The 16493-nt window shown below is 49.2% G+C and overlaps 1 protein-coding gene across 1 annotated transcript in view; it reads left to right on the top strand.

Annotated features, from left to right (window-relative positions):
• Nucleotides 1–16493, top strand: part of ATP6V1B1 (ATPase H+ transporting V1 subunit B1) — an 81657-nt gene that overhangs the window by 42022 nt on the left and 23142 nt on the right. Inside the window, exons 3-5 of the mRNA XM_053253830.1 lie at nucleotides 404–502; nucleotides 7768–7861; nucleotides 11892–11969. Coding sequence (XP_053109805.1) covers nucleotides 404–502; nucleotides 7768–7861; nucleotides 11892–11969 — 271 coding nt within the window. The remainder of the gene's footprint in view (nucleotides 1–403; nucleotides 503–7767; nucleotides 7862–11891; nucleotides 11970–16493) is intronic.

Below are 16493 nucleotides of genomic sequence, written 5' to 3'. Positions count from 1 at the left end.
CGAGACTGCTGCTCCACCTGCTGTTTACGTTTCAAACGCGATTTGCCTGAACGGAGGCATTTTGCTGCTGTTGAGCAGCTAGTCTGGAAAGTGCCATGTTCATCTCCTGCATCTGGAATGGTCAGATATAATGGTCAGAGACGTAGGTTTTGGGCGGTATACAAATATTTTAAATAAATAAATAAAAATAAATATATAGGCTCTGGATGGGGAGGTTCCATTTTAATTGCCATCACTAATGGCGGTTGATAAATGTATCCCTCATGAATCTCTACAGTCCTTTTGGCTCGATAGCAATGAGTTGGAGGCAGCAGCTGCATCCAGAGGACCCTCACCTGGATTGGGCCACCTTTTTTTGTCCTCTTGATGTGCTAATGGTTGCTTTCTTCTTCCCTCCTTGCAGTTTGCCCAGTATGCTGAGATTGTCAACTTCACCCTCCCGAATGGCACACAGCGGAGTGGGCAGGTCCTGGAAGTGGTGGGGTCAAAAGCCATCGTCCAGGTGGGTGAGAGAATTTGGAATCTGATTCTCCAGAGGGGTGGTTTGAACCCGGGCCGATGGAAACTCGGGGAGCATCCAGGAGGGGCCATAGCTCAGTGGTAGAGGATCTGCGTTGCATGCAGAAGGTCCCCAGTTCAATACCTGGCAGCAGCAGCATCTCCAGGTAGGGCTGAGACAGAGCCCCGTGAGCCCCAGGAGAGCTGCTGCCAGTCAGTGTGGACAATACTTGGACCAATGGGCTGACTCAGGATAAGGCAGATTCACCTGTTCATATGATGCAGAGAATCTCTGCCCAAGCACTTTTGGGAAGCTATTGAGCAGGGACGGGGAGAGAGAAAGATTCCTGCCTGCAGCCTTGGAGAAGCTGCTGACAGTCTGTAGACAATACTGAGCTAGCTGGGCCAAGGGTCTGACTCAGAATATGGCGGCTTCCTATGTTCCAACTTGTGCTACTATCTTGACTTGCACCCCCTTCAGGGCACTGAAATCTTAAGGATTTCACAGGGATTTAAGCTATGTATACATAGGAGCGGCCTTCTACTGAGTCAGGCCATTGGTCCATCTAGCTTAGTATCGTCTACACTGACTGGCAGCAGCTTCCCTAGGGTCTCAGGACAGAGTCTTTCCTAGCCGCACCTGGCGGTGCTGCCAAGGATTGAACCCAGGACCTTCTGCATGCAAAGCAGAGGCTCTGCCACGGAGGATATGGTTCTTCCCCTAACTGTACAGGATTTTAAGTCTAGGCTCCTAAAACTATATGAACATGTTAGGAGCTGGCTGCCTAAGAGTGAGAGTGTGTGTGTGTGTGTGTGTGTGTGTGTGTGTGTGTGTGTGTGTGTGAGAGAGAGAGAGAGAGAGAGAGAGAGAGAGAGAGAGAGAGAGAGAGAGAGAGAGAGAGAGCCCTGATCCATGGAGCAGTGAGGTCAGTCTCTTGCCGGGAGAGAGTGGCAGAGAGGCTCAGGGTATTTGCCTCTTCCAACTGCAGTTCAGCGACTTTTAGGATGTCTCAAGGAAGGGAGTTAATATTTGATGCTCTTGAACTGCAAGCAAAGGGTCAGTGCCAAGTCACTGGGGCAGATTTATAAGCCAGCAGCCTCTAGTTGGAGACGCGGCGCACCTGAATGTGCAGTGGCCATAAATATATAATGGGCTAGAGACGGTGGCCCAGCAGCAGAGGGAGGCGGAGAGAGAGACTGACACGAGACTCTGCAAGCACAGCAACGCCAGACCGACCTGAAGCGCAAGCTCCTGGAAGTGCGGCCCAGCTGGGTGAGGAAGGAGCCCGGCTGAGGGCAGCATCTGGGAGGCAGGAGAGTGCTGCTGCTGCTGCTGCAGCCTCGGAGAGACTGGGGTGCAGGGGCCGAGATCAGCTCCTTGAGACCACGAGCCCTTCTGGCTCCCACCCTGCCTGGGCCTTCTTCCCAGGGGCATCGGATTGGGCCCTGGCTGGGACCAAAGCGTGAAGAGGGCTCCTGGCCCTGGCCCCCTGCAGAGATAGCCCCCCACCCCGCCCCATATCTCTGCTGCAGAACAGGGGGACCCAAACACACACGTGTGCATGCATCTCCCTGGCTCAGAAACACGTTTGAAACCTCTATCCCTCCGCTTGCAGCTGAGAGGAGTCCTGCTGCAGCCTGCCAGGGAAATGGGGGCGGGGGGGAGCCAAGAGCGCTCTGCCCCCATGCTGGTGGGCCCCCCTCCCTGCCCCCCTCTCGCCCTGCCCCTGCTTCTTCCCACTCACTGGCCCAGCCCTGCAGCCTCGGCCCCACCACACATTCTTAACTTGCTCCCTCCATTCCTTACCCACCTGACTGGGGTTGCCAAGCATTTCCCAGGCACTGCTGCTTTGCCTTAAACAGCAGCTTGGCATGCAGAAATCTGACCGGGGAAGCTGGCAGGGAGTTCCGTTCCATCAAATGCTTCAGCTGCTAAATCCCTGTCTGCTCGGCTGGTGTTAAAGGCACTGGAGTGGTGCTTATTAAAAAGTTGGCAATCTTAGATACCTGGATACCACCGACAGCTTGTCTTCCAATCAGACTGATCTTTCACAGCAGCAGCAGCAGCTGCTGCTGCAGCGTTTTATCAACAAGTACTATGAGTGACCCTTTCCCTCCACCACCACCACCACCGCAGCAGCAAGAATGACGGTGAACATTCCCTGACATCACAGAAACTTCGGCTATGAGCCGGGGGGAACGGGCCTCAGGGAATAGCACCCATCCAGTTTGATCCGTGGGCCTGGGGGCAGGTGGCAAGCTAGTGCTCCGAAGGGCAAGTCAGGCCTTCTCACTTGGGGGGCGGCCCTGGTACAGGCAGGCCCACATGTGTCTGTGCAGAGAAGCAGGTGCCCCCGGGAACGCTTGTCTCCGGGAGTGCCCTGACCTTTCGTCACCCAGCCTGCTGCCCCCTGGAGCCTTGCCCTCCAGTCCGGGGCGGAGGTGGGCGTGCAGTTGACCTGCCGGGGACCTCTGCTGGTGAGCCGCCAAACTTCACTCCTCTAATGCTGCCGAGACCTCTCAAGTGCCCTTCTAATCCCATTAGGGAGTCCGCCTCAGCAGCCCCCAGCTCTTGGCAGAAGCAGCTTAGGGAAAAGCCTGATGCGATACGCTGAGCTGGGCCAGCCGGGGAGGATGGCGGGGAGCGCGGGGGGGGGGCTCATCTCACCCTTTCTGCCCCTCCTCCAGCGCAACAGCTGGCAGATGTGTGAACATTCTTTTGCAAGGGGCCACACAGATCTGATTAAAGCGGCAGCCCGGAGGTCAATTAATTCCAACGGTGTCAAATATGATTCCAATCAAAGAGCCTTGGGGGCCCCCTTTGGCAGAGGTGTGATCCACTCTGACAGGGTCCAATTAGAAGGCCTCCTTGATGCCATCTGACCATTGCCGCCCTTGCATTCATATGCAGTTTGGACCCTTCATCGGATTAGTTAATTTATTTAAGAGACGCATACATCCCACCCCTCAGGCCCAGGCCCCACACTTGCTTTCCCATCTCTACAGTTGCCAAGACAGTTGTGGCCCAGCCCAGCACAAGCCTCTCTCTGAGGGATCACGGCCTCCGGCTGGGATCATCTTCCCAGGAGGATCTCGGGTCCTCAGAATCGGGTAGATATGAGGACAGGGACTACTCTCAGTAGACCTTTCAGAGGAGGGGCAGGTCTATCACTCCAAATCTGGGAATGGCTGCCCACATCTTTGGGGAGTGGGATCTGAGTTGGGTCGCCCACGGGTATCCACTCTTCTTGGGAGCAGTGTTCCCTCTAAGGTGCGCTCATGTGCGCATGCTCACAGGTTTTTGGATGTCCGCTCAGTTGATTTTAGAGCCTGCTCAGATTGAATCAGGAAGATGGCCCCACACTGAATGCACACGGTGCGCGCGCACACTGCCTTGATACTGCCGCCCAGAACAAAACTCATTCCGCAGACCAATGAGAACAATGAGAGAGTACACTGTTTGGGAGCCCTGTTCACATAACCAACCGGGAATATGGAATGTGGGCAGTGGAGGAGACTCTGCACCCCACCTGCAGCTCAAATTCCACAGCTCCACTCCTGCACCTGCCCTGCATGCATTCAGACTTCCCTGGTGCAGGTGAGAACAGAGAAAAATGGCATTTGGCCATTGTGGTTGGGGATGATGGGAGTTGTAGTCCAGCAGTGTCTGGGGGCCAAGCTTAAGAACTCTGGGTCCCCAGATCACTCAAGTACATCAAGATTACTCTTGACATAGAGTAAGCATACACATGCAACAAGTGCCTTTTAGCTACTGTTCCCTGTTCCTGGGATCCAGGGTCAGTTCTCCTGTGCACAAGAGATCACAAGCGACACTCATGTGCTTTCATATGTTCAGGGGCCTCTCAGTCCCGTCAGCAACATGGGCTCCTCCCGCAGTCACTGGGCTCCTGCTTCTGATCGCGCTTGTCTCTCCCTCCTCCTGCTTGTGCATATAGAAGATGTCATCAGGAGCTCAGGAGCTCTGAGTCTTGCCGTTACTGAGAAAACATGCAACACACGTAATCCCACTTCTCTCAGCTTCTAAAACTACAAGTCCTAGAGTTCCTTGTACAAACCCATGCAAGCTTGTTTTCCCACCTTGGGTCTGGGCTGGCAGCTGCTTGTTGCGTTATGCTTCCGCAAATGTCTCAAGATCTTATGCGATCTGGACACCCCCAACAGACACCAGGAAATACGTCTGCCCAAACATCCTCAAGCATCGTCTCTACAGCTTAGCCTCAGTTCTTTCCTCGCGGTAATGGGTTTTCAGCCCAGGCTGGATGTCTAGGCCCATGTCAAGTATCCCTTTCTCCATCGCATTGGGCCCTGCTGCTGCCAGTTGTCAAAACCTCAGCTGTGGATCTTTGGATATTTTCAGAATCCACTCCTGCTCTCCAAGGGAACTCTCCGAGATCCTTCAGAACCTGGCATGGGAACCTGCCTGAAACTCACCCTTTCTCTTCTGTTCTTTGTTGCCCTCTGCTGGATGCTCTAGGAATTCACTCCAGGAAGTTTTTCACATTGCCTTTGAGTTCGCATCTCCTCCGGAATGGAAGTGTATGTTCACATATCAGCCAAATTTACCCCGAAGTCCCTGCAAGCTATCAGGGAGCACACAATTCACACACAATTCAGGTTTTTCATTGTGTGTTAGAGTGTAGCCCGATTTATATCAGGGTAAAAACACCCGCTATAACTAGCCAGGAGCAAGGTGGATGGACTCGATGATGACAGCAATGAAGGCACCACTGAGAGACCTTAAAGGCCAAGTGGAAGACGGATCATCCTGGAGAGAATCTCTCTATGTGGTCGCTAAGAGTCGACACTGACTTGACAGCACTTAATTAATCAATCAATCAAAACCACTCACTTTTTGCGTTGGTTTTTTTGGGCAACTTCGAACTCACAGTAAAAGCCTTGCAGAAAACGTGTGGTGAAGCCTGCTGTCTGGGAAAGCCCCAGAGCTCTCATAGCACCCTTGTGTTGTTGGGCCAGTCAGAATAAAACAAGAAGGTCGTTCACACGGCAGGGTGGCAGGTGGGCAGGAAAGCTGGTTAAACTCACCTTCCGCCCAGACAGCGCTCTCAGATGATCTGCATTGCATGCCGCAGCACGGAGCTCCAGAGGCTGGGACGATGCGTCCTGGCCTCCGGATATCCCATAATGCACCACGCAACATGCGCAATGCATTGGGGGAGTCCACCAAGAGACAGGTGCTCTAGGCGCCCGCCTCTGTGTCTGCTGGAGCTGAACATAACCCCAGCGAACACACAATCTCGGAGCTTTTGTGCCGCCAGGATCAGGCCCTATCCCGGCGGTCCTCATGTGCTGCCTAACCCCTGCTGGGCTTTCGCCGCCTGGGTCAGGGAGCACCTGAGAATTGCCTCAAGATTTCAGAGGAACTAACAATCTAGTGCCCGCCCTGAAGATCAACATCCTGTGCCTGCCCAGAAGATGCTTGGAAAACCTCCAAGGAAGGAGATGCAACAGCTTCCTTAGACAGCTGGTCCTGCTGTAGGGAGAAAGAGACCATCCTCAATAAACAGCTTCCTCGGGAACCATGAAACAAACATAAGAATTACCGTGATGGGTTGGGCCAGAGTTCTCCGTCTTGGGTTCCTAGATGTTGTTGGACTACAGCTCCCATCGAAGGATGTTGTGCCTGGGGATGAGAGGAGTTGTAGTTCAGCAACAGATGGGGTCCCAAGGTTGAAACCAGGGTTACACACCAGGGCTGCACAACTTTGGCTATTTTTGGACTACAGCCACCATGATCACCAGCCACAGTGGCCAGTCGTCGGGGTGATGGGAGTTGGAGTCCAACATCTGCAGGAGGGCGGAAGTTGTACACTCCTGGGCTAGACCAGAACTCCTACCTGGTCCAATACTTTTTCTCCAACAGCAGCCAGATGCCCTCCACTGGTGAGCATCTGAGGCCTCAGCCCTCCTCATTGTTTGTCCCCAAAGTTCAGAGATATGCTGCCTCTGAACATGGAGGCTCCATTGTGGCTCATTGCTGTTGATGGACTAATCTTCAGTGAACCTGCCTAATCATTTTGTCAGTAAGGGGATTCAGAGGCAAAGAGCCCCACAAGAGCTGTAGGGCTCAGCAGGGAGTTCTCCACACAGCACTGGCTTTACCACGGGTTTTCTGCAAGACTTTACTGCGAACTCAAAGTTATCCCCAAAACCCAACACAAAAAGTGGATTTTTTTTAACCCTGGATATGAATTGGGCTGCACTCTAATGCACAGTGAAAACCCCAAATTGTGTGTGAAGTGCTCCCTGATAGCTTGCAGGGACTGGTGAGTGTGTGTAAATCTGCCTGATATGTGAATGCACACCAACCATTCCGGAGGAGATGCAAGCTAAAGGGCTTTAAAAGCCCTCTGTGAAAAACTCCCAGGGCAGATGAGAAGCTTCCCTGGCTGGTCTCCAGCAAGGCTGAGCAGCAGGAAAAGGGGGAGCCCTGGAGAACCAGGGATCAAACCTAGCCTTGTTTTTCTTCCATTCTGTCCCTTGTCTTTCACACACACACACACACACGCGCACACAGACATCACCCTAGTGGTCATTTTAAAAATTTTTTATTTTATTTTATTTTATTTTATTTTATTTATTTACACATTTTTATACCGCCCAAAACTTATGTCTCTTGGAGGTTTACAACAGTTTTTGTTGCTGCTGCTTCATTTAAAGGGCTTACAAGTTAAGATTGTTTGCATATTTGCAATATAATGAAAGATGAGGCCTGTTAGGAATGGCAGAGAAGGCAGGTCATCAGAAAGGAGTGAAAAACCAAGCCATGTCTTATGGAAGAAGCACTTGAATGTTTCTAGGAGCTGGATGTCAGGTGGAGGAGCGACCCAGTGGTCAGCATCTTCAGGGGGCAAAGGATGCAGGCAAGGAATGGAGAGAGAGAGGAGGTTAGAACCCATAACCACCGTGGCCAACCAGAGGATCCCCAGGTGCTGCTGGACTACCATTCCCATCATCCCCCGCTGCAAGAAACTATGGCTGGGGATGATGAGAGCTGTAATGGCCCACCAAGTGGCAGTTCCGGAGAGAAGCAGACAGAGAAAGAAGAGGAGGAAAGAGCAGGTTTCTTTCCCCATAATCTCGTTGGTGGAAATTCTTCAAAATGCAGATCACATGAACGCACAGGCCTCTCCCGACTCCCTTCCCATCTAAACTTGCCTTCTCGTTTGCCATTCATCCTCCCTAATTGCCGTTAATTGGGTCCTTGCCCTCATGGCCCTTTCTTGGCAGGTGTTTGAAGGAACATCTGGGATCGATGCGAAGAAGACCTCTTGCGAGTTCACTGGGGACATTCTCCGCACACCTGTTTCCGAGGATATGCTAGGTGGGTATTACGTCCCATCAGGAGGGAGATGGACAGAAAGCAAATTTCAATAATGCGGTGATACATTTTCAAAATGAAGTGCGAGTTAATCCTCCCCTAAAGAGGATGAAAGAGCCATTAGGATGGCAGGAGATTGCTTGGGAAGAAAGGTCAAAGGGCACCCAGAAGTGGCCTTTGCGTTAGGGAAGGTTGAGGCGGGCAGTAGGGTTTAGGGGCCAGGGTGGGAAACAGCAGACCTGAGCCTGGCAGCTCAGCCTGGTGGTGGAGAGTTCTCCTGCACAGTCTCCATGGAAATAAATGGCAGTCTGTTCCAGTGCATGGTTCCTGTTCAATCCAAAGAGCCTTGAGCAGAATGCTCAAGTGTTAATCAGTGGGAGGAGGCTGTCCTTTGGGTTTTCAACTACAAGCACCTCAAGGGTTACAGCAACGATGGCCAAAAAGCCAGGAGAGGAATCCCAAGGTCCTGTAGATGCGCTGTATTATAATGCAAACTAACCAACACATTTTGAGTGATGCTCTTTTCCAGGAGAAATGTCCGGTGGAGAAAAGTTGGATGTTAGAATCAAGAGCATGTAATCCATTCCTGGGCCTCTTTCCTTGCAGCTAGCTGTGAACTGATGCCGCCTCCTCCTCTTTCTTGTGTGGTGTGTCTTCAGTGGCTCAGTGGAGACTGTCTCTTCCCTGCTACCTGACTGTAGGAGCATAGGAAGCTGCCATATACTGAGTCAGACCATTGGTCCATCTAGCTCAGTATTGTCCACACAGACTGGCAGTGGCTTCCCCAAGGTTGCAGGCAGGAGTCTCTCTCAGCCCTGTCTTGGAGATGCCTCCAGGGCGGGAACATGGAGCCTAGATGCTCTTCCCAGAGCGGCTCCATCCCCTGAGGGGAATCTCTTCCAGTGCTCACACTTCTAGTCTCCCTTTCATATACAACCAGGGTGGACCCTGCTTAGCTAAGGGGACAAGTCATGCTTGCTACCACAAGACCAGCTCTCCTCCTCTTTGTGGCTGTATGTCATGAGGATACACTGTACGATGCTATCATGGCAAAAGGAGGATGGGTCTAGGGGACCTTGCTGGTCACCCTCTTAGATGCTTAGGGGCATTTCTGCATAGTATGGTTTTAGCCTGGAAATGAAAGAAACCTATCCTCTGTCAAAGCATTGCACCAGGTGAATACAAGCAACCATTTATCAAGTGGCAGTTTATCTCAGTGGGCTTGAGTAAACCCGATGGTGGTATCTTCTTGACAAGCGCCACAGAGCTGCCCTGCTCCCCCAGATTTCTGATCTGGGTTGGAAGTGGCAAGAAGGTTCCAGGCACCTGCCAAAACAACATACTGGCCTGCATTCGGGGCAGGGTGGAGGATATGCCAGAATAGTCATGCTGTTTTTACTGGTGCCAGAGATGAGTTATGCTCACCTCCCAAAATACACCAGAGAATTGACCCACAACTCTTAAATCAGGGGTTCTCAAACTTGAGTTGCTAGAGCTTGTTGTTATTATTGTTATTTATTTAATTTATATACCACCTGACTCCAACAATAAAGACAAAACGACAAACCGTTAAGACAGCAATTTAGAACAATTTAAAACATTCAAAGATTACTAGAAGCCAGGCTTTAAAAAGAAGTGTCTTCAGGGCTCTTTTGAAGGCTGGTAAAGTGGCCACCTGATAGAGCAGCAGGAAAATGCTTGACTAACAGGCAGAAGGTTGCCAGTTCGAATCCCCGCTGGTACTCTATCGGGCAGCAGCAGCGACATAGGACGATGCTGAAAGGCATCATCTCACAGTGAGCGGGAGGAGGCCATGGTCAACCCCTCCTGTATTCTACCAAAGAAAACCACTGGGCTCTGTGGATGCCAGGAGTCGAAATCAACTTGACAGGACACTTTACCTTTAAAGATGTTAAACCATGAATATCCGCTCCTTAGTCACTGCCGGACCCTGAGTCACCACCAGTTGTTGGACTACAACTCCCATCATCCCAGGCCCCAATGGCCCAAAGCTGGGGATGATTGGGAGTTGTAGTACAGCCATATCTTGGGGACCCAAGGTGGCGAGCCCGTCTTCAATAAGAAGTGGATACAGGACTGCCTGAGCTGGTCCCAACACAACTCCTGACCCGTCTGTGCTGAGTTCCGTGAGTAGGTCACACATGCAGGGTGGGATCATGGTCGACAACACGTGGATTTCTGCTCTTGCAGAAGGCATCTGTAGGGGTCAGGAGAGGAGGCTGGTGGTGGGGACGGGAGCCGGCAAGGGGTGACGGAGAGCCAAGCAGCTAAGCTGCAGGTTATTAGGAGCATGACACCAGCCCTTGTTTCCCGCAGGTGCCTCGGTTTAGCAAAGGTTCCCTCCTCCTCCACCCATGCTCTCTCTCAGCTTCTCCCTCGCTTTTTGTGCTTCAGTGATGTGTGTCTAAGACAAATAGAATGCCTCGTGAATACCAAGGTTACTGGCCTTTCATGGTCCGTGGCTCCTTCTTCCCATTTCCATCTCGGCATTGATCTTCATTTGCTGTGACAACAACAGTGTTTTTCTCCCGTCCCTCTTAAAGGACCAGAAGAAAGTAGCATATTGGGGGACGACTTGCCATGCCAGGGAGGGGAGGGGAGGGGGTGAGTGCAGCTGTATTGATCTGTCCCCAGTAGTGGCTGATAGCCAATCTATAAAGAGTGGGGGGCCGGGGGGATGGGGATGCTCAAGAGAGAACAAGATGGATGTGGGTAGAAAGGTTAATTTGGCCACCCAAAGAAAGGGCTTGACAAGCAGCTCCCTTGCCCTGCTTTGCATGCTGGGAAATGCTTGGAGTTCCACCCCCTTAGTTTGCCTCGCGTTAAGAATGGAGGTTGTGGGATCAGGTCAAAGGCCTCCTAGTCTAACACACATGGTCTCCAGCAAGGGCCAGCTGGATGCACCCACAACTCTTGGAAGGGCAGAAGCAGGGCAGGGTAGAGATGGGCATTCCCTGCTTCGGAACATGGCAGCTCCATTTGCAGCCATCATGGCTAACGTAAACCATTGGGAAATCTTTCTCTCATGAATATATCGAATCCTCTTTTTAAACCAATGAAGGACTTCCAAAGGCTGGTGTGACGCATGTCATTTTAAAACAACCCCTCACTGCCTGCTTCGTATTGCCCACTAATTCTCCCGGGAAGATGCACTAGTTCTCCCTAATGCCTCGTTCACCAGAGGAAGAGGAGAGCTGGTCTGGTGGAGGGGAGAGCTGGTCTGGTGGCAGCAAGCATGACTTGTCCCCTTAGCTAAGCAGGGTCCACCCTGGTTGCATTTGAATGGGAGACTTGATGTGTGAATACTGGAATATATCCCCCTTAGGGGATGGAGCCGCTCTGGGAAAAGCAGAAGGTTCCAAGTTCCTTCCCTGGCAGCATCTCCAAGATAGAAGGCTGAGAGAGATTCCTGCTGCCCGTCTGTGAAGACAATACTGAACTAGATAGACCAATGGTCTGACTCAGTATATGGCCGTTTCCTATGTTCCTATGTTCCTGTTACAGGAACTGTCCACACTGAGCGGCAGTCCTCTGTTGCGTATACAAGAGAACTGCTATTGTGGTAGCAAGCAAGACTTGTCCCCTTAGCTAAGCAGGGTCCGCCCTGGTTGCATATGAAAGGGAGACTAGAACTGTGAGCACTGGAAGAGATTCCCCTTAAAAGATGGAGCCGCTCTGGGGAGAGCATCTAGGTTCCCAGTTCCCTCCCTGGCAGCATCTCTAAGAGAGGGCTGAGAGACATTCCTGCCTGCAACCTTGGAGAAGCTACTGCCAGTCTATGAAGACAATACTGAGCTAGGTGGACCAAGGATCTGACTCAGTATACAGCAGCTTCCTATGTTCCTATATATTGGATACGCTGGTTGAAGTGGGATTGCATCCTATGACTGGATGATCTGTGGTCAGCTGTGATATGGTCCAATATCTGGAGAGGAGAATGATCCCTCATCGCTCCCCATACCACACCAGGGCCCCTTTCCGACAGACCATGAACAGTCCTTTCTCTTTGCAGGGCGGGTGTTCAACGGCTCCGCTAAGCCCATTGACAAGGGGCCAACTGTTATGGCAGAAGACTTCTTAGACATTAATGGTGAGCCACTCGCAACGGATTCTCCTAGTGTTGCTGATGCAGGTGGGAAGGCAAATGCTCTGGGCGGATCGGCTGGGCCACAAATCGTGACAAGCCGCCTCCAATGAAGTATTTGGGCCAGCCCAGAAGGATCCTAAGAAGGAGAGGGGGAGTTCACACATTCCCTCCTTCAGAAGGATCTGTCCTTGCACAGTGGGAAACCCCTGTGGTTCTCCAGAGTGGGGTGTTCTTCCAAAATGCACATTGTGACACTGAGGCACAACTACAAATGAGAATGGTGCATTTTTTCCAAAAAGAGGAAAATCATGGTTCCCCCTGTTTTCCTGCAAAGAAAAGGAGTAGGATTCCACCTCTAAGACTCTCAGTCATGAAAGAATCACAATGGTGTCAAGTGTTTGTCATCCTCAGGCTGTAGAGAAAAGCTTTCAAGAGTTGATGCATGTGCTTTGTGTGGGATTTCCCCCTGGGCAGTAGGTGGGACTTGGAGAGAGCACTTCTGGCTATCTACTGTCTCTGTCTCTGTCCTATCTGCGTATTGGCTAGTACCACAATATCCTGTTGCAGTCAGTTCCACAGGTGAATGACGTGTCCTGTACTTCCTTTTGTCTGTCCAGATGATGCTGCCTGTCCAGTGGGTAACCCTTCCTTCTCTATCCTCATTCACCCTCCCAGGACATCAACCTCACAAGCTCCAGGCCTCTCACTTAGCTATGAATGGAGGAAGTGCTGATGGAAGACAGAGAGGCTAGGCAGGCCCTAGTGAGGGATCCCCACTCTTGCCATGAACACAGCGACTCACAGAACAGATCCCGCTTCCACAAAAACTCATCGCTGTTGAAGGCCTCACACAGGAGGAGGGCAGAGTGGAATCATCACTGACACATGAATTTCTGCTCTTGCAAAAGTAATCTGTAGGGGTCAGAAGAGAAGAAGGCTGGTGCTTCAGACTCCAAATGGGGGCTCAACAACCACCTGTGCTCATAGAAAACAAGGAGAAGGGCTTTTGTTTAGCCTTTGCCCTGACCGGCCAGCTTTCTATGTTGAGAGGGTTTTGTATGGAGCAGCATGCAGCCCGAAGTGCAAGAGTCCAGACACAGCACTAGGCCTAAGCCCACGCTTCCCTTCACCTGCTAAGAGTCAACAATTAATCTCCCCCTACCATCAGGGGATGGGGCAGTAGCTCGTGAGAGACCTCCTGCTTAGCATGAAGAAAATCCCAGATTCAGTCCCTGGCAGTGGGGCTGAGAAAGGTTCCTGCCTAAGCCCTGGAGAGCCACTGCCAGTCAGAGTAGACAGTACTGACCTAGGCGAACTAATGGCCTGACTCAGCAGATGGCAGCTTCCTATATTATTATTATATATTATTTTACACAGTCAGACAGGTGTTATTGACTGGTTTGTTTTATCCAGACATTGAGTCCTTCCCAAGGACCTGGGATGTCAGAATTTTGTTATCAATATTGTTCTTGTTGCTGTTATAGATATTGTCGCAGAATATAGGCTGTTCCCAGTAAAGCTGCTTTTTGTAATTGGCTGATGGTGATTTCTGTGGCCCCTATGGTGTTGAGGTGCTCTTCAAGGTCTTTTGGAACTGCACCCAGGGCGCCAATTACCACTGGGATTATTTTGGTCTTTTTCTGCCACAGCCTTTCAATTTCAATTTGTAGATCTTTGTATTTGGTGACTTTTTCTATTTCTTTTTCTTCTATTCTGCTATCCCCTGGTATTTCTATGTCGATTATTTTGACTTGTTTTTCTTTCTTCTCAACTACAGTTATATCTGGTGTATTGTGTGGCAGATGTTTGTCTGTCTGTAGTCGGAAGTCCCATAATATTTTTACATCATCATTTTCTTCAACTTTTTCAATTTTATGGTCCCACCAATTTTTGGCTACAGGTAGCTTGTATTTTTTGCAGATGTCCCAGTCTATCATCCCTGCTACCTTGTCATGCCTTTCTTTGCAGTCAGTTTGTGAGATCTTTTTACAACAGCTGATTAGGTGGTCCACGGTTTCATCTGCTTCTTTACAAAGGCGGCACTTGCTGTTTGTGGTGGATTTTTTGACTTTTGCTCTTATTGAATTTGTTCTTAGTGCCTGTTCTTGTGCAGCCAGTATTAAACCCTCTGTTTCTTTCTTCAAGTTGCCATTCTTAAGCCATTGCCAGGTCTTGGTGATGTCTGATTTTCCACTTATATTGTGCAAATATTGACCATGCAGTGGCTTATTTTTCCATTTTTCTGCTCGGTTCTTGACTTGTTCTTTCTTGCAGGCCTGCTTTCTTTCATTGGTGTTGAATAGTTTCTCATTATTGACCATTTGAAGTGCATCTTCTTCACTGTCCTTGATATATTCTTAAGGGCCTCTTTTCTCCTCCTCTACTGTTTGATGGACTTGCAGCATTCCTCTTCCACCTGAGCTGCGAGGGAGGTAGAGCCTATCGACATGACTGCGGGGGTGCAGAGCATGATTGATGGTCATGATTTTCCTGGTCTTACTATCTAGCGTCTCTAGCTCTGCCTGGGTCCAGTCTATTATTCCTGCAGTGTATCTGATAACAGGTATAGCCCAGGTGTTTATGGCTTGTATGGTGTTCCCGCCATTGAGTTTGGACTTGAGGATTTTTCTAACTCTCCTGATGTATTCACTTCCAATTTTTCTTTTAACTTCAGTGTGTGCGATGTTATCAGCCTGGAGAATGCCCAAGTATTTGTAACGTTCTTTCTCTTCCAGGTTCTTGATCTTGCTTCCATTGGGCAGTTCTATTCCTTCTGTTTTTGTTATTTTCCCTCTGTTCATTATTAATGCAGCACACTTGTCTAGTCCAAACTCCATTGCTATATTGCTACTGAATATATGGACAGTGTTTAGCAGTGATTCGATTTCTGACTGGGACTTTCCATACAACTTCAGATCGTCCATGTACAGCAGATGGTTGATTTTACTTGATGTTTTCAATGTTTGGTATCCCAGGCCTGTTTTGTTTAGTATTTCTGAAAGTGGAGTCATGGCGATTTCAAACAACAGAGGGGATAGTGAGTCGCCTTGGAAAATGCCTCTTCTAATGCTAACCTGTCCAAGTGTCTCGCCATTGATTGTTAACTGTGTACTCCACACGCTCATTGCTTTTTTAATAAATATCTGAATGTTTTTGCTGACACCAGTTGTTTCTAAACATTTTAGTATCCATGTGTGAGGCAATGAGTCGAAGGCATTCCTGTAGTCAATCCATGCAACACTTAGATTGTTTTTTCTTCTCTTGCCATTTTCTAAAATCATTTTGTCAATCAGCAGCTGGTCTTTTGTGCCTCTGGTGTTCGGGCAATTTCCTTTCTGTTCAACTGGAAGCTGTTTGTTAGTTAATAAGTGTTGCATGACTTCATCTGCTATTATTCCAGTTAATAATTTGAACATGGTTAGCAGGCAGGTTATCGGTCTATAATTACTTGGAACTGCACCTTTGGCTGGCTCTTTCATGATGAGATGAGTTTTCCCAGTTGTTAGCCATTGTTCAATATCACCTCCTTGCAAAATGTGATTGAGCTGTTTTGATAGTTGTTTATGAAGGCTAGTTAGGTGTTTAAGCCAAAAGCCATGCAGTTTATCGTCGCCTGGCGCAGTCCAATTTTTAATTTTCTTTGCTCTTTCACTTATTAATTCTGGTGTTATTATTAGATCTTGCATTTGTTGGTTACATTTTTTGACCTCTTTCATCCAGCCTGCTTTTTTATTATAATCTATTGGATTGTTCCATAATTTTCCCCAGAATTGCATTGTTTCTTCTTTATTTGGTGTTTCTACGTTTCTTGTAGTTTCTCCCTCTATGCTTTGGTAGAAACGTCTCTGATTCGACTGGAATTGGAGATTCTGCCTGTGTTGTGTAGTTCTGGCTTCATAACTGCTAATCTTCTTTGACACTGCTGTTATTTGCTGCTTTATTATTTCCAGGACTTCTCTAATTTTCCTTGAATCTAGGTGGTATTTTAGGATCATATACTGTTTGGTGTTTTCATTCTTCAGCTTCTTGTCTTTCATATCTTTCAATTTACTAGCATCTGATCTAAGCCTGGAGATTTTATTTTCTAATCTAACCTTCCATTTAGGTGATGTACTGCTTTCTTTTTTTTACAGGTCCACTGATCTTATATCCGAGCTCTTGTGTTGTTATTGTTGCTGCACTGTACATTAGTTGGTTTGTTTCTTGCAAATTCTTGGTTGTTATTTCTGCAAGTGCAGCATTGACATCTTTTAATACCTGAGCAAGTTGTTTTTTGGTAACTGTTTTTAGAGCTGGAAGTCGAACCCTGGTGGTTGTTTGGTTCATGTGCTCAGTTATTTTTTGCTTTAGTTCTTGTTGCTTTTCTGTTAAACGGCATTTGGGTTTTTGAGGTGAAGGCAAAGGGGAGGTTGCCTGGTTTTGATTTTGAAACAGTTCAGCAACAGTGGCATCCTCGATTTCCAACACCTCCTCCACCTGCGCCTGAGCAACTGCTTCAGTTGGTGGTAATTCTTCTTCCATATCTTG

The sequence above is a fragment of the Hemicordylus capensis genome, chromosome 5 (assembly GCF_027244095.1).
Source record: "Hemicordylus capensis ecotype Gifberg chromosome 5, rHemCap1.1.pri, whole genome shotgun sequence".
Lineage (NCBI taxonomy): Eukaryota > Metazoa > Chordata > Lepidosauria > Squamata > Cordylidae > Hemicordylus > Hemicordylus capensis.
This window is presented reverse-complemented; position numbering and strand designations above follow the sequence as displayed.